At 43.3% G+C, this 21,790-nt stretch overlaps 1 protein-coding gene across 1 annotated transcript; it reads left to right on the top strand.

The window, feature by feature from the left end:
• Positions 1–65: 65 nt before the first annotated feature.
• Positions 66–2,571, top strand: LOC114306848 (uncharacterized). Its single transcript, XM_082889736.1, has 5 exons — positions 66–211; positions 1,116–1,157; positions 1,249–1,329; positions 1,900–2,135; positions 2,428–2,571. Exons 1-4 carry the CDS (start codon positions 95–97, stop codon positions 1,969–1,971), a joined length of 312 nt encoding a protein of 103 aa, XP_082745862.1. The 5' UTR covers positions 66–94; the 3' UTR covers positions 1,972–2,135; positions 2,428–2,571.
• The last annotated feature ends 19,219 nt before the right edge of the window (positions 2,572–21,790 follow it).

Genomic DNA, 21,790 nt, shown 5'->3' with positions numbered 1-21,790 from the left:
CATCTCAGGCTGATGCCCTCATATTGAAACTTCAAACAATTGATAATCAAGAGACGGATGTCAAACCAACACTTTTAATAACAGCTGACACAGTATGTCCTGTTTCATTTCTCTTGATAATCAAGAGACGGATGTCAAACCGACAGTGAGCTCTGTTCTTGTTATGAATCTCAAGACTGGATTCAGAAAAGGAAAATGGGACAAAGTGGAGGTACAATTTACTTCTACTCATTACATTATGACCTGTTCTGATATCCTTATAAGTGAAGTTTTTTTTGTAATTTTTTAAGACCTCAATGCCTTGTGACTTGTTCTGAAGATTTTTGTTATTACATAAGAGATTTTAGACCAATTAATAACTCAAATTATTTGACACATATACCAGGCCAAAGCTAAAAAAGAAAAAGAAATGATTGTGTGACATGACACCAATTATATGTTCTCTGATAGGTGAGCTAAAAGTATCTTGTACTAGGGTCATATATTGCTGTAACCTAATAACTTAACCAATAATGTGTAGGTTGAAAAAGTTATCCTTCTTTACCCATCTTTTATTGCAAACAAATTCTTTATAGGGGCAAGCTTATAGGTTTGGGGTTACAAAAAAAAAAAATTCTTCACTCTTTGGGATTTGAGAAAGACTGTTGGAACGTAGAAATACATTATTTACCTGTGATGTTCATGTGGAATTATAGCACAAATGCTTTTGTTGAAGCTTGATAAATGCCTAATAAACTTTAAGCAAACTAGAACTATCAATAACCCTCATCTTTTTCATGGGTGTAAATATTCAGAAATTATTGTTATTAGTATAATTTTTTCTATAATCATCAGATGTGTAAGCTTCTCTAGTTGCTAGGTGTGCTAGAAAACTTTGAAATTTTTGATGTGCAAGAACTTTTTTGTCAAAGATATTTCATATTTTGTAATCCAATATATCTATCTTTTAATTTGCATGACATTCCCTTTTCTTTATGCAAAAAAGTATTATTTTCTAGTGTTGTGTTTGTTGGTTGATGCTCTTTTCGCACTGTGAATCCTTCGTGTGTTTTTTTTTCCGTAAAGAATTATCATGTATAATATGTTGAAACTACACCTGTGGTGATGACTTGCAGATTTATTTCCATGACATACTGGATCAAGTCATTGATAACCTAGTTTAGTATGTTTTCATTATAATTGGTGGTGGTTGTATTATTTGATCAACTGACGAGTCGACTTTTGTTTTCTTTCTTTCTCTGAGTCCAGATTGAGGAGGGGTTTGTTCTCAATGTTGCTGGAGGGTTGATCATAGAACATCCTTTGATACTACCCTACGTTAAACAAGTGGTTGGTTTCTTGATGTCTGCCTAATCTTCTAATTTCTAATGTCATTGTTGATAAATTGTAGTCATAGGAGGCACATTCATATTGTATGTGCATAATACAAGGACAATCAAATACCTCCAAGCCCATAGTATAGTATGGCTTGCTAAAATCCAAACTGGGGCCTATATACTATGAGCTCAGCTGACCCATTACTAAGCAGAGTGGTTATACTCGAAAAGAACAGATTAAACTTTTTTTGGAATAGCTTTTTGCCCTTTTCCTTTTTTATTTTTAATTTTATTTTTCTTTTTATAGTAGATAGAATCGGTTAAAGAAAAGGCTCGTATGTCCATGGCCCAAAATGCTCTCTCATTGTCCGACTTGTTCCCAAATAGTAAATGTCAAGAATGCCCTTTAGCATCCGTTTCCAATGCAACTCTGTTCATCAATAATTTCCAAATCTTTCTCCGTCTTTATGTCTTTTCCCCCCTTAATCATGAAGAACTTTATTTGCTATCATGGAGTTACGGACGAATCACTTTATTAATGGTCTTCAGGCATTAACATCAATTAGTGCTTTGCTATATGCAGGTAGGAACAACCGATAGCGTGATGGGACTCCCGAGAGCTCTTACAGAGAGACTGATAAAGGAGGCTCTCTAGTAGCATGACTCTTTTTCCAATTTTACCTGATTATTTGAGGATTTTGTAGTTAGTATTTTAGTGATAATTTGATGCCCATTTTCAGGTTGACTCTATATCAGCAGTTTTTGGTGTTACTCGAGACCCTTCCGTCGTTTTCACATCTAATTTCTTTGCCATCTTAGGTAACTCTTGGTCTTCATTCTTTTGATTTCTCTCAAAAGTAATAACTCAAATGGCCTCTAAATTTGTTTATGCTATGATGAGATCATTGTTTATTTAAGTTTACATGATTCTCATATGTGTATGTATTGTCTTTGGGTATGTCCTTTTCTTTATATGTATTTAGTGCTTTTTGGTATGTGATAAAATTTTCTTGTTAGTGCTTCTTCAAGTACTGTTTATAAGTATTGGGTACAAATTCTTTAATTTGTGTTTATTTTGGTGAATCTGATTGCAGTTTATGTTCTGATGCAGGCATGTAGACCAGTGAAGACTACAAATTTAATGCTAAGACATTACTTTTGGATATATGTTAGTTTGTGGTTAATGTTAAGACATGGTTTTTGGATGTATATTAGTTTGTGGTTAATGTTAAAACATGATTTTTGGATATGTTAATTTTGTAGGTAATGGTGATTGATTGAATGAGAAAGTCAATTAATGCTTCATTACAGGTATTTTTTTAGTTCAATCAAATAAAATTTGCACAATTTCAAAAAAAAAAAAAAAAAAAGGTATATGACGGCGTTTCCACAAACGCCTCTTAAACCCTACTTACTAACGGTCATATTTTTTAAAAAAGATATGACGGCGTTTTTTCAAAACGTCGCTAAATATTGTCAGTGATGTCAGCGTGTGTTTAGTAGGACATTTGACGACGTTTTTAAAAACACCGCCTATACTAATATCACGACGTTTTTAAAATGCCACAAAGCTATAGCGACGGCTGCGTCCTCGGCGTTTGGTGCTAAGCGTCGCAAAAGGAATTGGCGGCGTTTTTGGCACTTATAGTGGCGTTTTTTAAACGCCACTAAAAGTCTATTTTCCAGCGGTGTGTCAATCAAAGGCTAATTGTTCTCTTAATTCAGATCTAACGGTTCATATTTAATTTGTTGTATTATGCACCAAAACTACAGTTAGTGCACCATAAAAATGTAAACAAATTAGCAGAAATTAAAAACAATATTTCGGCCAAGTTTGGCATGTCTTGAAAAAGTCAAAAAGTTACTCCAAAAGTTAAAAATTTATCACTATTCGTCAAAAAAAATATTAGAAAATTAATTTTACACATAATTACATTTTCAAACAGCTCTACGGTCCAACACCGGAGGTGACTTTTGGGAAAAATTGCATGGTTTTAGGTGCACAAATGGCATAGTGATGTTCGGCCCGTAGAGGACCATCACGGGTCTCGTTTTAATAATCTGAACAGTTGAATGTGTAGAACTCGTCGAGTAATATATGCCTATAAAGAATCACGTTGATTGGATATCAGTAAATATATGATCAAATCAGTTAACAATTTATAAAATGGATGGTGTTATAGTTAACGGTTAAAAAAAAACTAATTCGATCAGATATCTATCGATATCCGATCAGCGTGATTTTTTACAAGCATATAGTACCCAGTGAGTTCTACACATTGATTGGTTTTGATTAACAAAACGGAACCCGTGGTGGGCCCCCACGGGCCGAACAGCACCTCTAATTCAATACACGAAAAGCAAGAAATCATATCCTAGGTACACTCTGCGCACACTATTCGCCTATTTCCTCACCGTACTGCCTATTTCCTCACCGTACTGCCTATTTCCTCACAATCTTCTCCTATACACTAATTTATACAATTTTTTAATACACATTTTTCATAAAAAGTCAAAAAGTTATCCCAAACAACCATATTTTTTTCCTCAACTTTTTAGTCCAAAAAGTCAAAAAGTGCACTTATTTAGGACACTCCAAACAACCCCGACCTTCCCAACCATATCAAAAGTTTCTCATCTCTTAAAAAATGTTAGGGATAAAAGTGAAAGTAACACCAAACATCACTTCTCAAGTATATGAAATGCTACTGATACAAAATCCAGCACATATACATCAGTTAATTCATATATCATACAACAAGGTTTGTGCTCACTAAAGAAGCTTTCAATCCTTCTTGTCTCTTGGTAAAGTAAATATCCTAGAGAAATATTAGGATGGCACAAAAGCATCCTCTAGTAGCCGTCTTGCTGATATTACACTGCTAGCTATAGTAATTAGGGTTTTCTTTGTTCCGAATGAGCGGGACACAATCTTCCATCCAAATTATTCGCTCTTCACATAATGCCGCTGCTACCTCCATATATAATTTGTGCTCCTGACATAGAATAGAAGGTGCATCAATAACTATATCATTTCACAAACAAAAAGGAGCGAGAGTATTTAAAATGCAATATTCAACCATAAGGGAGGGGGTAAAATATTTAGGGTTAATAAACGATCATTTGTCACTATAGCCAGATCTTGGTTTTGTCATTGCTCTTTAGTTAAATTGGCTAGCAAGTGTAGGAAAACAAGTTCAGACGATGGCAATGTACAGTGATGAAACAGTTTTCCTGATGAGAGATGGGTCGGGCTGGTCTAAGCTTCCAACAGATCTACTGGCCCTGAAGTCCGTAGAGCACCCCTGCAAAACGGTCCAATGGGGGAGGTAATCCCCCGACAGACCCTCTGACGATCAAGTTAGAATATGAGAGATTGATTGTGTAGAGAGAGAGAGAAGAGGGGAAATGAAAAACTTAATCTTTGATGTGTCTCGGAAACTTCCTTATATCCTTTGCTCATCATTTCCTTGTTCATTCCAGCCTGTCGTGTTGGCCGAAAGTCTATGTTATAGCTTGTATTGTTCATAGGGAGTTTGTATATTCCGATGTGAGGAGGTTGTCGCATTTAATGCTATGAGAGCCTCATTAATGGTTGATGTGTAGTGCAACAACTTTGCAAGATCTTTGACTGCTTATGTGTCTAGGCCCCTGTTTGTCAAGTGTTTGGATGTTATTGGTCTTGGCCTAATATTGATGTTATTGGGCTTTGATCACAAGAATGTGGACTGGGTCCTGATCCGTGGGTTGGGCCCTTTTAGGTGCCCATCGGTATCAGTAGTCCCCCATTCCCGAGTGCAGCTTTAGTCCAACGAAGGAAATAAGAAAGGTGGAGGCGAGAGGGGATGGATGGGAAGCAACCAAGCGGCGAGGTCGCTGACAGTAGGGAGGGTCGACCGTGAGTAACTGGAAGAAGGGCCTACCGCGAAGGTAGCTAATTAGGATGGCAGAACGAGAGGAGGGCCAACTGCAAAGGTGGCCGAGCTGAATGGCCGACAAGGAGGAGGGCCGACTGCGAAGGTGGCCGAGCTGGATGGGTGACTGAAAGGAAGGCCAACCGCAAAGGTGGCCTAGTTGAATGGCCGACCGGGAGGAGGACAAACTGCAAAGGTGGCTGATCAGGATGGCCGAATGGGAGGAGGGCCAACCGTGTAGGTGGCCGAACTAGATGGGCTACTAGGAGGAGAGCCGACCACAAAGGTGGCCGATCGGGATGGCCGAACGGGAGGAAGGCCGACCGCGAAGGTGGCTGAGCTGGATGGGCGACCAGGAGGAGGGCTGACCACGAATGTGGCCGATCGGGATGGCCGAATGGGAGGAGGGCTAACCATGAAGGTGGCCGAGCTGGAAGAGGGCCGAGAAAAAGTGATGACGCGTAGAGCTCGAAGGGGTAAAAGCACGTGTTGATGTGAAGTGGAATAGATGGGGAAGGGGAAAGAGAATTAGTGGGGCGAGGAAAGGATCATGGCCGTACATGTGGTACAACAAGGACCGCTGAGGAGGGAGACGAATAAGGTGTAGGAAGAGAAGAGTTTGGAAAAATGGGTTGTTGAAAAGGCAGGGGTTTAATTGATGTGCGAAATTTCAAACTAGCGAATTTTAACTGCGATCCGTGGGGGATAGGTAAACCTTGTTCTTTTGGACTTGTGTGTTTTACTTACTTGATTGCAAAAAACTAGCACATTCTAGATTTAAGTGACTTCATCGCAAGAGATTGACCTGTCTGGCATATTGCAAATTTTCTAGCTCCCACAATCGAAGCAATAGTAAGAAACGTGAAAGAGATAACATAACACAAAGCACTAGCTATGAGAGTGGATGCATTGGGGGAGGATGATGGAGTGGAGTTAGTAGAGCAGTATAGGGTGAAGAGGAGGACAGAGCGGCCGGCGTGGCCCTTAGGGTTGACAATGATCTCGGCGGTGCAGCCGATTAGTCAAGTGACGCCAGACCACTGGCATACGAAGGCGGACAAGTCTACTCTAACGACAGAGGATCTAGCGGAGTTGCGTAGCAAATATCAGATTTCGGCTGACATAGAGTTAAAGCTGCTGACGACGAAAGAGAGGGCATCGGATGCGTGACCAATGAAGTTTGCACTGTATGAGGAGGCGTTGCGTGGGGGCCTATGGTTGCCCCTTCCACAGCTAGTGGTGGATGTGTTAAACCGCCTAGAGGTGGCTCTAAGGCAGCTGATGCCAAACGTGTGGAAAATATTGTTCGCCTGTGCCATCGCGTGGCCGCGGTGACCAGGGGTTTTTCTCCTACTATAAGGTGCTAGGGCAACATCAGACATAGGTGACTTTACAAGCCATAGCGGGAAGGGGATTGGTGGCGGGACTTTCATCATTGGCGAATGGTTGGCGGCCAAAATAGTTTTTTGTGTTGGCAAGCGGCGGAAGAGGGGCGTGTACAATTTGGAAAGTCCCCACCAAGTCTTGGGAGTCGAAGTTAGACGCCGAGGCGGGGAATAGGGTGAAACGGGTGAAGGACTGGAGGAAGAGAGAGGGACTGAAATGGGACAACCTCGTCCAGCCCTCAGCCCTATTCGCCCTGAATCTAGGGCCGCGACCAGTCGAAGGAGATGAAGGCTAGGAGGAAAGCTTAGGAAGAGGAAGAAAACGAGATTTTACAAAGGCGGAGAAATATAAAGAGAAAAAATTAGGCCTAGTGCCAAAGGTGGTTATGAAGAGGTCGGTTAGACCACACCCCAAGCCATTGGGAGAGAAGGACCTAACCAACTTTGTCCCTTTGTGGACGCCAGTCGATCCGTTGAAGGAAAGAAACGAAAAGGAGATGGAAGCAGTGTTGAAGAAGAAAAAAATGAAGGTGGTTGCAGAAGGGGGTAATGAGGACTGGTGGGAAAGAAGATGAAAGAGGGGGTAGTGAAATTGTCTCCAAGTCAGAGGGGAGAGGCCAGAGCAGAGGTGGAGGCGGAGGAAGGCGTGGTCAAGTTATCTAAAGGCCAAGTGGTGGATGAATCGGGTGGTCTAAAGGAGTTAGGAGAAACCGATCAGTCGGTTGAGCTGCCCTCCAAGGATGTGTCATTACAAGAGGTGCCACCAAGTTAGGAGCCGGGAGGGGAGCGGGCGGGTAGAGAAGAGACCAGTGTTGCACTGAAGACCGCCATGCATTATGTTCGCGAGGTGGGCGACTGCTTGGCAGGGGATGGGGGCGAAGCCAAGGTCGTAGCAGACCAACTGGTAGGGGTCGTGGAGGATACGGCCGTGCAAAGTATGGCCCAAGTTACAGAGGTCGACCTCGTGAGAGGGTTATGCTCGACGTAAATGGAAGCAGTAACCCTAGCAACGGCCTTACTGGATAGGGCAGTGGGGGTGAAGATGGTGGCAGAGTCGCTGAAGGCCCAACTAGAAGGAGTGTATGTGCAATTATAGAATCTAAGGGCAGAGACGGCGGACTAGAGAAAGGCAGCGCGCAGTGCCTATGCGAAGGGGCTGGCGTATGAGCAGAGGGCGAAGAAGATAGAGGTTTTGTTGGTGGTGCAGGGGTACTTGGCCGAGTGTGCCAGTGTAAGCCAAGCTGGGGTCGCCTCCGAGCTCCAGTCGCCAAATCTGAATTGGAAGTGGTGTGCCACAAGGCGGTATCACTAGAGTTTAAGCTGGCGGGTAAGTGGAAGAAAGTAGGCGAAGTCCAAGAAGCCTGCAACACTGCCAAGAAAAGGTTGGAAGAGGCCCTCACCAATAATGAAGATCTGCGCGACCAAGCCCTAAAAGACAAAGAAGAAGCAGATGTGCGCATTGCGGAGTTAAAGAAGGCCTTGGGGGAGGAGAGGCCAAGGTGGCAGAGTTAACCAAGATAATGGCATCTAAAAGGGTAGCCTATCCGGACCTGTAAGTGGCGACGGTAGAGCAGTTTAAGGGGTCTCCTGAATTCCAAATGGTTATCGATACAGCGGTGGTGAGGGGCTTGGCTAGAGAGGGTGAAAGGGGTGCTGGGCCATCAGGAGTGGCTGCTGCTGGGAGGACCGAAGAAGAGATAATCCAAGGTTTTCAGCAATCAGACTACTATAAGCATGAAATAAGCTAGTACTGGGACAGCAGCTGGACGAGCTTTAGATATAGGGCGTAGGAGCTGTTCCCAGATGTGGACTTTAGTCTGGTGAAGGTAGTAGAGGAGGACATTGCCCAAACTCCCCTAGATGAGGGGGTGGAAGAGGAAGACCTGGTGTTTAGCGAAGGGGAGTGAGGACTGGGCGGGTGGCTCTTTTTTGTGTTTGTTTGTTTTGTTTTGTTTTGTTTTGTTTTAGTTGTTATTATTATCTTGTGGTTTGAGAGAACTCTTTGTAAAGAATGGTTGAAAGTTGTAAAAAACTTGGGGTCGTAATAAATTTGTTTGAAATTTGTAAAGAACATGCGTTTATAATAAGGTTACTTGAAAGTTGGAAAGAACGTGCAAGAACTTGTCTAGGGAGATCTATTAATGAAAAAAGCATAACATGTAGTTGACTTGCCATAAATTTGTCAAAAACACTTGTCACGACAATTTGTAATAAAGTGAAGTTATAAAAACTGCTCATTTAGGGTGAGTCGGGCTCAGTCGGACTGAGCCTGACAGGTTTGGTTTGACTGAGGTTGTGTTTAACTCAGTCTGACTGAGTTCTTCATGCTCAGTCTGGTTGAGGCTTTGGAGGGCTCGGTCTGGCTGAGACCATGTTTAACTTAGTTTGGCTGAGTTTTTCATGCTCAATCTAGCTGAGGCTTTGGAGGACTCAGTCTGGCTGAGGCCATGTTTATAACTCAGTCTAGCTGAGTTCTTTATGCTCAGTCTGGCTGATGCTTTGGAGGGCTTTGTAGACACCCCATTTTTGACCGTCCTCAAGATTTGGACGTCATCGTTTGAACACTCGATGATCATTTATGTTCGTGTTCGTTTTGAGCCCCTAAAGGTCTCGGCTGAGCGGCTTGCCTTGGAGCTTCTCAACTTGCCTATTTTGTGCTTGGTTGCGGACCAAGAGCTTACTTCTCTGCTTCTGGGGGAAGAAGGTGACCTGTCGGCCAGCCCTGTGACCCATCGGCCAGGGTTAGTCCCTATCGGCCATCAGTGGTGGCCGGTCGGCTACACTGATGGCCGGTCGGCCACAAATGATGGCCAGCGGCCTTTTTTTGCTTTTTCAGATAGTTTGTGTGCCAACTGTGCTAGCTGTTGCACACTGAGTGTATCCTCCATACACGTGTATGGATGGATTCAAACAAGCTTCTAGCTTGTCAAGGAAGCTTTGGCTTGTATGTTCTATATAAGGACAGGTCCCTCTCCCTTGTTTGAGGTTCAGAAAATTTTAGTGCTAAAGTTTCTCTCTCTCTCTCTAGAATTCTCTTTCTCTTTCTCTCTCTCTCTCTCTATATATATTGTGCTATATTGTGTTTAAAAGTGAGTTTTCTTCACATGTTTGCACTAAAACACCTAGTTAAACACCTTCACTTTGAAACTAAGATTCCTTAAGGCTTGTTTGGACCTCTTAAAGCTGGTTTTTGGTTCAGAAGTTGCCTTTTAGCTGCTGTGCTTCAAGGGTAAGGTTTTACCCCTTTTAAGCTTGTTTTTGTACTCTACTTTGGGCCACCTTTGCATGCTATTTTGGCCTAGTTGTCAACTGCAAAAACCTCTATTTTGAAGTGTTAAAAGTGTTGGTTTGAGTCCTTTTTGGAGTTAGGGGCGGTCCACCCTCTTTTATTGCTTATTTGCTAAGCTTTGGGCTATCATTTAAAGCTTTTGAAACTATCTCTTTTTGGCCCTTTAACCACTGAATTCCAGAGGAATTTCAGTGGTGGAAAGGTGGTTTTGAGGTCCAAAATGGGAGGGGGTGGTCCCCCCTCTTCTTGTCTTGTTTGAATGTGTTGATGGCCTAACCTTTGAGCATGTGTTTCTACCATTTCATGGCTTTATCTCAGCATGTTTTTGGCCTTATTTTATCATGTTATAACTCTGTTTTTGGCTGGTTAGAGCACCTCTGTAGATGTCCCCGAACGCCCCGGGAGGGAATCCCGTTTTGTTCATTTGGGCTCACTACAGTTCAGACTCAATGTCACGGTTCTGTGTCTAATCTCACAGAGTGCAATGCAAGACCGATGAATCATCAAAGAGTCCAAATCTGGCAAATCGTTTTTGGAAAACAGATTTTTTAGAAAGAAGTGCCAAACATGGACTGCTTTGCCAGATATAGAGTCGCCACCTAAATATTTATTTTGAGGGAATTTAGGAAACCCCGACTCGTTACCTAAGGCCACATGTCCGTTATCACCAAAGTTGCCTCGGCTCGGGAACTTGGGTACAATTGGGGAAGGTCAGCTATGAGCACCCCCGCTCGCCCTCTACTAACCATGATATCGAGTTTTGAAAATATTATATGCTCTTATTCCGGTTATTAGCCTAGATTTACTACGTGATGCACATAGCATACAAGTATAGACTGGGTTGTCTAAGTTGGAACAAAACATCTCATGTTTGTTTTTGAAAACGATTTGCTACTCGCAAGTAGGCTAAAAATGCAGATTTTGCCACCCTCGGGTGGGTTTAGAAAACGCGGTTTTGCCACTTTTGAGTGGGCTTAAAACTCGCATTCAATGCATCGTTCCAATTCAAATAACCCAACCTTCACCCACAGGCACTCAGGCAGTTATATCACATAAGCACATAGCCTCATGGTAAAGCATGCTATCATGGCAACACTCACACGCATGCAAGGATGCTAAAGCATGAAAACTTACCGAGTACTCCAAGCCAAAACAGAAACTAGTTAGTGAACATGCATGAATCCTAACTATGCTGAAATGCTTAATGCAACACATGCAAAAATGCAACCTAGATAGGCTCGGCTATTCTAAACATAGCATATGAAATGCAACAGATAACATGTATTCAACTTGGAATTGAAATACCATGCAGTTAGTATGATGTGCCGAGCCCGGTGCATGCGATACAGATGAATGAATGCACGCATGCATAGCATAAGGTATGCTAATTTAAATATGCCTAATACTAACCATTGAAAGCAGGTAAATAAAAGGAAGAAAGAAGTGTGGGTTGGAAGACATGCACACACTCACACACACTTATTACACAATTGCCCTCGCTCGGAGGGTCCGAAAGAATAATACAGGCCAAATAATGAATCAACTATCCTAGCTAGTTAATTATTACAAAAATTCTAATTAATTAACAAATTAATTACAAAAACAGCCTAAATATGAAACTAAAGAGACCGCCGCAGCTCTGCCTTGGAATGCGTAGATGATGCATGCTCGATTTGCCTTGCTCGGAAACCCGTTACCATGCCACTGTTGCCTCTGTTTGCACTGTTCTGCACCTCTGAGGGATGTGAAAATTCTTGAGGCACCTCTGAACCATTCGCTGATCATTTTGGAATGCCACCGGCCAATGAAGAGCACCACCGACCATGTAAATGTGATCATCGACCATGAATTGGGTCACCGGCTGGACTCTGATGGTCGGTTGGCATTGAAAATGGCCGACCGGCCATTTATTCCTGCAGAATCTTATTTTTGCTACAGCAGTGGACAGACAGTGCATGGCAAGGAAATTTCAAAGCAATGTATGCATGGCCACACTCCCCATCATGTTATGGACTCAAGGGAGTGCGGCCCTTGGTACTCGGGCCACCAGTCACGCATTTCGATGCATGATGGCCAAAGGCACCAAGCTTGCAAATCAATGTAAATGCATGCAACAAAACAAATGAATACCTCACGCCCTATCATATTGAGATCAAGGGCATTGGCGACCGAGGATTGAGATGTGTTTCATCACTTTGAGTACGAACACACCTCACTCCTCGTGTTTGGTTTGACACCCCAAACTAAACACAATGCTATGTATGTATGCTATATGCAATGCGAAGTAATGCAACTAATGCAATGCAATATGAGCATGCTAAGCTAATATAACATGACACTACCTAACCATGCAAGCCAAACTAATGCAATATGAACATGTCAAGCATACAACGAGACTATGTAATGCAACTAGCTAAACAACATGCAAACATGCAAACATGATACAATGTAAGCATGCAACCAATGTAATGCAACATCTCAAATTTATATACAAGGATGGACTTAAACTGAAATGGGAGGCCTTAGCCATGCCCCAAAATAGTGGCCAAGCGTACTAAAAAAAGATGGACAAATGCTCATGCAAACATGCACACCAATGGGCCTAAAACTAAGGCATAAAAGGGAGCATTCCATTACAACTATCATGACCACACATGGCATGGATTATGCAACAACAAAAAAAAAAAAAACAGAGTTTTTAGTGCGTCAAAATACACCCCAAAACTCACATGAATGGCATCCCAAATGACTTAAACAAAAGGCATGCACTATGACCCATTTCAAGGCACAAAAGAACGACTCTTCAAAGCATGAAAGGGATGATGAATGCAAGCATGCAAGCATGGATTATGGACTGAAATAGCATGGGAAATGACTCCAAATCACTAAAACAACCCAACTACAGCATGCTTATGGCTCACACACTCAAGGCCTACAAGCTAGAATGCAAAGGGGCTATACAAAACATGGCAAACATGACTCTAAAGACCCAAGACAGACCTTAAACATGATGAAATAGGACTAAAAGCTTCATGGAGTCAAACCAAAACCATGCTAAAATGTCATCTCACAACATGATACATGTTAGGCCAAAACATGAGATTACAAGGCAAGCATATAATGCATGAAATGGACCATCAAACCAACTAAAAATAGAGGTATAATATCACCAAATATCACCAAATACCTACTGAAATGATGCTAAAAACAACTAAGCATGCATGCTACTCTTATGAGCCAAAAACATAAGCAAAAGAGAGACAAAGGGAGAGGGGTGTCCCTCCCCTATGCAAGACCTCAAAACCTATTCTTCACCACTGAAAATCCTCTGGATTTCAGTGGTGAGAAGGCCAATACACAAAGGTTCCCGAAGCTCAACAAAGAAAGCACAAAAAGGGCCAAACAAGGCCTAAGAGGGGGTGGACGACCCCCAACACCAAAGTGACCTTAATGAAGTATCTTAAACACAAAAAAATAGAACTTTTATATGTTATACACAAAGCTCAAAATAGCATGCAAAGTAGGTTAAAAGCTAGTGCAAGAATGGAGAATATAAAGCAAAAGTGCTCACCCTTGAAGAACACTTGAAGAACCGAAACTCTAGCCCCCTTTTTTGATCAAAACCAACTCAAAAGCTCCAAGAACAACCTCTCAACACCTCAATAACCAAGGCAAGGTGTAACACTAGGTGTCTTAGTGCAAAATTAAGACCAAAACACACTTTTAGGCCCTCTAACACACACAAATGTAGAGAGAGAGAGAGGGAGATATATATAGAGAGAGTGATATATATTATATATCAGATGTATAAGTATGATTTTGCTGAACCTCCTCAAATGAGAGGAAGGGCCCTCTTATATAGACAAGGCAAAGGCCTAAGCTTCCAAGAGAAGCTAAACAAAAGGGGTCAAGACTTCTTAAAGAAGCTAAGGCTAAGGGGCCAAGGCTTCCTGAGGAAGCTAAGACAGAGGTCCAAGCTTCTTGAGGAAGCTAAGACAAAGGTCCAAGCTTCCTCAAGAAGCTACACCAAAAGGGTGCAAAGGGTGCAAATTCCTCCATACACGTGTATGGAGGACAGGTCCGTGCACTCCAGCTGGCACAGCTGCATGCACAATGCCTGAAAAAGGCAAAAAGGAGGTATCGGCCAGAGAGAGAGAGACTATCGGCCAAATAAATGGCCAGCCGACCACTCAAAGAGTCGATACACCTAACAGAAGTGTCGACCGACCAAATATTTGGTCGGTAGCAGAAAAAGCAAGGCCGGTGGCTTCATGCCACGGCCGGTGGGTTTTAGGGGATGGCTAACAAGCCACCTCCTACCCTCAGGTGCAAAAACAAACAAGTTCTTGGTCCACAACTAAGCACAAAACAGTCAAGTCGAGAGATCCTAAGTCAAGGTGTGTAGCCGAGTCCTTCGGGATCTCAAAATGAACACGGACATGGATGATCACCGAGTGTTCAAACGGTGACGTCCGAGTCTTGAGGACGGTCAAAAATGGGGTGTCTACAACCTCTTGTTTGCTTCATACACTTGTAGTGTAATCTTGCTTACTAGCTTTGAATGCCTAATGAGTTAGTCCATCATTCTAGCATGTGTTAGCTTGGCTCCAGCACATTTTGCTCATATTTTAGCATGCTTTAACTCTGATTTGGATGGTCTTGGTCATATATGCTTTGCTTTGAATGGTTGTAGTGTAAATGGCCTTGACTAGCTTTGAGTTTTGGGGCCTCTAGGATGCTTAGCTTGGATTGTTTACATGCCATAGCATCATTTTGCATGTGATTTCAGAGCATGTATCACTGTTACATTTTCACATATCCCACTCTTTCAATACTTTTAAGAGTTGTGCTTTGCACATTGTTTGTGAGCCAACATATGAGCAAGCTTCTTTTGCCTTTTGTGCCTTAGTTTCAGCATGTTTTGGCCTCTGTTTTGGCGTGATTAAGCTCTGTCCAGAGCTGGTTTGGTTATTTAGTCTATGTATTGCATGCCTCTTGTGTGATGCTCTTTACTAGCTTTGATGTTTTTTGCCGTCAACATGTTATGCTCGTATTGCTTGCATGCTTTTAGGTCTTTAGCATGCCAATTCAGCACAAATTTCTGCCACCTTCCTCATTTCTTCACTTTTCCATTTCATTTGAGAGTTGGTTGACCTCCTCTCCTTAGAGGAATTGCACATTGGACTTAACCAATTAAGGAATGGTTTGGTAATGTAAAATGTGTAAACAAAAATTAAGCAAAGTAAAACACGCCAAGATAACATATGTGTGTTGCATTGCATGTGTTTGGATCAGACGTTAATCCAAACACAAGAAATGTGGGATGTTTCATACTCATAGTAATGAAACGTCTTGCATTTCTTGGTTGCCAACACCCTTGATCCTGCATGATAGGGTCGAGGCATTTTGTGTGTTGTTTGTGCATTCACTAAGCTTGTACAAGCTTGGTTTTTGGGCCATCATGCATTGAGATGCTTGGTTGGTGGCTCGGAAGCCAAGTGTCACTTTTCTTTGAGCTTGAGACATGATAAGGAGGGTGACGGTACACACATTTCCTTGCAAATACACTGCTATGCCTCTGTTTGTTCTCTGTTGCAGCAAAAAAAAAAAGAATTTCTGGGAAGCAGTGGCCGACCGGCCACATGTCATAGCCGATCGACTTCCAAATAAGCCGATCGGCCATCAGTTCTGGCCGATGATCACCAATCATGGCCGATCGGCCATTAGTGTGTTCTTGAGATCAAACAGAAACAATCTGGAGGTTAGCACAATTTTCAGAGGTCCAAAGGTGTGCAAACAAAGGCATCTTGAGGCAAGGCAGTGGATTTCTGAGCGGACGCCAACCGAGCATGCATGCTTCCCACACCCGCGAAGCCATCTTTATCTCTTTCTTAGCTAGTTATAGTTAATTACATATGCTGTAATTAATTTATCTTAGCTCATTTTATTGTTTTAATTAGCTTAGTGTTAGCTAGTTATTCAATTTATTTTTTGTAATAATTAATTAGCTTAGCATAGTTAATTAGTTGGTTTGTAATAATTAGTTTAATTAGCGTAGCTAGTTAGCTTATTTATTCGGACCCTCATTCGCGAAGGCGTAATGTTGTAATAAGTGTGCGTGTGTGTGTGCATGTCTTCCAACCCCCACTTCTTTCTCCCTTTTACTTAACCGTTTTTGATGGTTAGTTTTAGGGCATTTTTCAATTAGCATACCTTATGCTTGCATACGTGCATCATTCATTTGTCTTGCATGCACCGGGCTCGGCGCATCATTCAAACTATATCGTATTTTAATACACTTTCTTGAATGCGTGTTTCAAAGCATGTTATCAAGTGTTACATTCATATGCCATCTTAGATAGCCGAGTCTATTTTAGTTGCATTTTTGCATGTGTTGCATTAGGCATCGTAACATAGTTAGGATCATGCATGATTTCTAACTAGTTTTCAGTTTTGGATCGGAGTACATTGTAAGTGTTTATGCTTTAGCATCCTTGCATGAGTATGAGTACTGCCATGATAGCATGCTTGCCATAAGGCTATTTGCTTATTTGATTAACTACATGAATGCCTGTGGATGAAGGCTTTATTGCCTGAATTGGGACAATTCAACAAATGCGAGTTTTAAAGCCCACTTTGCGAAATGGCAAAACATCATGTTTTAAGCCTACTTGATGGTGGAAAATCGGCGCTTTAGCCTACTTGCGAGTAGCATTTTCAAACCATATTCAAAAACAAAAATGAGTTGTTTTGTTCCAATTCTCGTGATTGAGTCTATACTTGTATGTTGTGCGCATCACATAGTAAGTTAGCTAATAACCGGAATAAGAACATATGTGTTTTCAAAACAACATATCATGTTAGTAGAGGCCAATCTTTGATCGGGCGAGCGGGGGTGCTCATGTTATGACCTCCCTTCTCGTACCCAAGTTCCCGAGCTGAGGCAACTTTGGTGATGACGGACACGTGGCCTTTGGCACGAGTCAGGGTTTCCTAAATTTCTCAAAAATAAAATATTTAGGTGGTGACTCTATAATCTGGCAAAGCAGTCCATGTTTGGCACTTTTTGATTCAAAATCGATTTTCCAAAACGATTTGCTAGATTGGACTCTTTGGTGATTTATTAGTCTTACATTGCACTTTGTGAGATTAGATTCAGAACCGTGACGGGAGTCCGAACTATAGTAGCAGAACCTAATTCGTGCCCTCTCCGAAAGGGGGGGTGCGCGGAGGAAGTTTGGGCGGTTTACAGGCTCAGTCTAGCTGAGGCTATGTCAGTCGGGGTTGAGGCTTTGGAGGGCTCAGTCTGGCTGAGGCCATGTTTAATTCGGTGAATGTTGTTTAATTTTGAATCAAGGCACAACAAAAATAATGGGAATCTTGAATTGTTGTCATAATCTGAAAATAGCCTCTCAAATGTTCAGAATTCCATGGGTGGAGAAGGTCTCTGCCTTCCATGTCTTGGAGACAATATGTGCTTGGGCGGGATCATGCTTTGACAATGTAAAGGCTTTCCCACTTAGCTGCCAGCTTGCCCTTAGTTAGATTTTTGATGGCAATAGTGGCCTCTCGTAAAACCAGGTCCCCCACTGTGAACGCCATCGGTCAGACTTTGCGATTGTAGTGTTTCCTTACTTTTTGTTGATATGAGGCCAGTCGGACGGCGGCCGTTTCTCGCAATTCCTCGATGAGGTTTAGGTGGGCTCTCTGAAGGTCATCGTTGAGGTTTGGGTTGGAGTAGAAGACTCTGGGTGTGGGTAAACTGATTTCCACAAGGATGACTGCTTCGGCATCATATGTTAGGCGAAATGGGGTCTTCCCAGTTAGAGTCCGGGCGATTGTTCGATAGGCCCAGAGGACGTTGGGTAACTTATCTGCCCAGAGGCCCTTACCTACCGCTAACTTGGTCTTGATGATATGCAGCAGGGAGCGGTTAGTAACCTCCACCTGTCCGTTGGCTTGAGGATGGCCTGGAGAGGAAAAACAAGTCTTGATGTTGAGTTCTGCACAGAATTCCCTAAATTTGGCGTTGTCGAATTGTTTGCCATTGTCAAAGATGATGGCTTGAGGAATCCCAAAACAGCACACAATGGACTGCCAGATGAACTTAGAAGTATTCCGCTCAGTAATCTTGGCGAGAGGTTCCGCTTGGTGAAGTAATCAATAGCTATGACGGCAAACTTTACTTAGCCCCTGCCAGTTAGTAAGGGACCCACGAGATCGATGCCCTACTTAGCGAAGGGACAATGCCTGCTGAGCGTGATCAATTCCGTTGGAGGGGCGTGTAGGATGTTAGCGTAGCACTGGCATTTGTCACACTTCATCACGAAATTAATAGTGTCCTGACTGAGGGTGGGCCAAAAGTAACTTGTTCAGAGAATTTTATGAGCTAGAGACTGTCCCCTAGAGTGATTCCCACAAACCCCCTCATGTATTTCCTCATGTATTTCTCTCATTACATAAGTTGTTTGGTCATTACTAAGGCATCTGAGATATGGTCATGAGAATCCCCTCTTATACAGGGTGCCACCAATAATGACGTAGTTCGATGACCGAGTTCTGACTTTGGCGGCTTCGAGTTTGTTTGCTGGAAGTGTGCCCTGCTCGAGGAATACGATGATGTCCTAGGCCCATGGGATGGGCTCATCCTGGAGCAGGTGAATTGCTCGTTGATCCGGTGAGACTGTTGGATGGGTCAAGTACTCAACCCGGATGCCGTGGCTAAGGTCCGATTGGTCGACTAAGGCTAATTGCGCCATTTCGTTTGCTTAGGAGTTTTCTAATCGGGGGACATGTCGAATAAGCAAACTATTAAAGAGGCGGGTCAAAGCAAGAGCAAGGTCCCTGCATGATCATATGGCTTCTTCCTTTGTATCAAACTTACTTGTTATCTGGCCGATTGCCGATCGAGAGTCGTTAAAGACTTGGAGATGGTCGACTCTGATATCTCTAGCCATCCAGAGACCTGCTATGAGAGCTTCGTATTCGGCTTGGTTTTTGTTTGCCTCAAATAGGAATCAGAGGGCACACTTAAAATACTCTCCTTCTGGGGTAGTAATGATTAAACTAGCTCCGCTGCCCTTTTTGCGGGATGAACCGTCGACAAAAAGAGTCCAAGAATAGGGGTCTTCCTCCTCAATAGGGTCGTGTGCTGGCGGAGGGGGCATGTGTGGGGTGAGATTTGTGAATCCCAAGATGAAGTTGGCGATAGCCTGGCCTTTGATGGCTGTTTGTGGTCGGTAAGAGATGTCATACTGACTTAGTTCAACGTACCACCACATGAGCCTACCTGATGATTCTAGTTTTTGCATGACCTTTTTCAAAGGTTGGTCGGTGAGAATCACTATGGAATGAGTGAAATAGGGTCGGAGACGTTTGGAGGCGATAACCAGGGCGAGAGCCATTTTTTCTAATAGAGGGTAATTCTGTTCGGCTCTCTTGAGTGTGCAGCTAATGTAATAAACCAGGCATTATATTGATCCGTCCTTTCTGATGAGGGCAGCATGGACAGTGGTATAGGACACGGCTAAGTAGAGGAAGAAGGTTTCGTCTGGCAGTACTTGATAGAGAAGAGAGGGGTTGGCCATGCATTGTTTTAGTTGTTGGAAGGCTTCCTTAGACTCGATGTTCTATTCGAAGGCTTGCTAGAGGATTTTGAAGAATAGAAAGCATTTGTCAGTCGCTCGCGAAATGAAATGGTTGAGGGCGGCAACTTTGCCTGTTAAACGCTGAACTTCTTTGATTGTCCTGGGAGACAGCATTTCTATCGAGGCCTTGATCTTTTTTGGGTTGGCCTCAATGCCTCTTTAGCTGACCACGAACCCCCAAAATTTACCAGAGCCAACACCGAAGGTGCACTTTTCCATATTCAGTTTCATCTGATACTTGCGCAAGTTTTGGAAAGTCTCGCGTAAGTCGGCCAATTGGTCCGAGGAGAGTTTGCTCTTGACGAGCATGTCATCAACGTAAACTTCCATATTCCGGCCTATCTGGTGTTAGAAGACGGCATTTACTAGGCGTTGGTAAATGGCTCCGGCATTCTTTAAACCGAACGACATGACTCGGTAGTGATAAGTCCCCCTGTCAGTGATGAAAGAGATGTTCCTGGTCGGCCGCGTGTATTAAGATCTGATTGTAACCGGAAAAAGCATCCATGCAGTTAAGCATCTAGTGTCCCGGAGTTGTGTCGACCAAAAGATCTATCCTAGGAAGGGGGTAGCTGTCTTTGGGGCAGGCTCGGTTGAGGTTGGAATAATCGATGTAGAGTCACCATTTGCTGTTATTTTTGCAAACTAGGACCACGTTGGACAACCATCTGGGATAGTACACATTTTTTATGAACTGTGCCTTTAGCAGCTTGTTAACATCAACAACGATGAGGTTGTTACATTCCAGATAAAAAATGCATTATTTTTTACAGCATGGTCGGAATTGGGGTTTGATGCTGAGACGATGGGTGATAAAAGAAGGGTCGATAGCTAGCATGTCTGAATGGGTCCAAGCAAAGACATCATTGTGTTTAATTAGGAGAGCCGTGAGATCGGCCTTGGCCTGAGAAGACAACTGGCTGCCGATCTTAGCCTTTTTGGTTAAATCCGTAGGATCGACAGGTACTTCGACAAGTTCCTCTATTGGTTCCCCTTTAACTAATTATTCCTCGTCTCGGACATCTAGGCCTTCGATGATCATAGATTCTTTCATTTTGACTTACTTCAGTGATACGACAGAGCATTCTCAGGCTACGGTCTACTCTCCTCTCACGATGTCAACCTCGTGGTCAGTAGAAAATTTCATGGCTAGATGGTACGTGGAGGTTACAGCTTGAAAGACATTAAGGGCGGTGCGCCCTAATATGATGTTGTAAGTAAAGAGACAATCTACGACGAGAAAAGTGAGCAGTTTGGTAGACTACCGCGAATATTCTCCGATGGTGATGGGGAGGTCGATGGAGCCCATGGATGTGATTCGATCACCGATGAAGCCCATTAGAGGGATTTGTAGAGGTGACAACTTTTCTTCTCCGACCGTTAGTTGGCGGTAGGCGTTGAAGAAGATAATGTCTGAGGAACTACCATTGTCGACCAAAACTCTCCTGGCCTTGTAATTTGACAACAGGGCAGATATGACCAGGGGGTCGTCATGAGGATAGCGAATGCCTGTGCAATCTGCCGCTATGACGGTAACCGACGCGGACCATTGTTTGGGTTGTTTGTGGGGCCGGTCCACCGTGGCCACTTTTATCGGACCCTTGTCGGATTTTTCGGAGCTCAGCTCGCTGTGCCGACCAGGATGGTTCATCGCACGCGAGGCCACCAGTGATGACCCGTATTTTGCTTAGCGAGGGGGCGTCGCAATGAGGTCAGGGTTGGTGTTGAGGTCGGTCATCATTTCACTCGGGTTATTCTGGTCGTCGAGGGAGAGTATGTTGGCAGTTATGGTTTGGGGGGCCAGTTCTAGGCCTCTGCGGGGGATGGGCTATGGTGAATTGGCTGAGGCGCCCCTGACGGACCAGATCCTCAACTTGGTCCTTGAGGTTGACACATTCGTCAGTGTTATGGTCGAGGTCTTGATGGAAACGACAGTACTTGGATTGATCCCGTCGGGTGGATGGAGATCTGGATGATTGAGGCCATTTCAGGTTATAGTTTCATTGAATTTGGTTCAGGACTTGCTCCATAGGTGAGTTGAGAGGAGTGTATCGTTCGAACCGTCCAGGTGGGCGGGTTGGTGGAGGTCGGTCCGAGCAGGCAAGCCGATCTGGGTGTGATGGGGATCAGTATATGTATTGCGAGGGTCGTGACTCAGGCTGTTTTCTTTTGTCCTTGGAGGATGGGATTTTGGATGTGAAGTCTTAGCGAGCTGCCAGGGAGTCTTCGGCGTTCACAT

This window comes from Camellia sinensis, chromosome 9, assembly GCF_055761805.1.
Source record: "Camellia sinensis isolate YWXY chromosome 9, ASM5576180v1, whole genome shotgun sequence".
NCBI lineage: Eukaryota > Viridiplantae > Streptophyta > Magnoliopsida > Ericales > Theaceae > Camellia > Camellia sinensis.
Note: the sequence above shows the minus strand (reverse complement) of the source record. Positions and strands in the feature narration are given on the sequence as shown.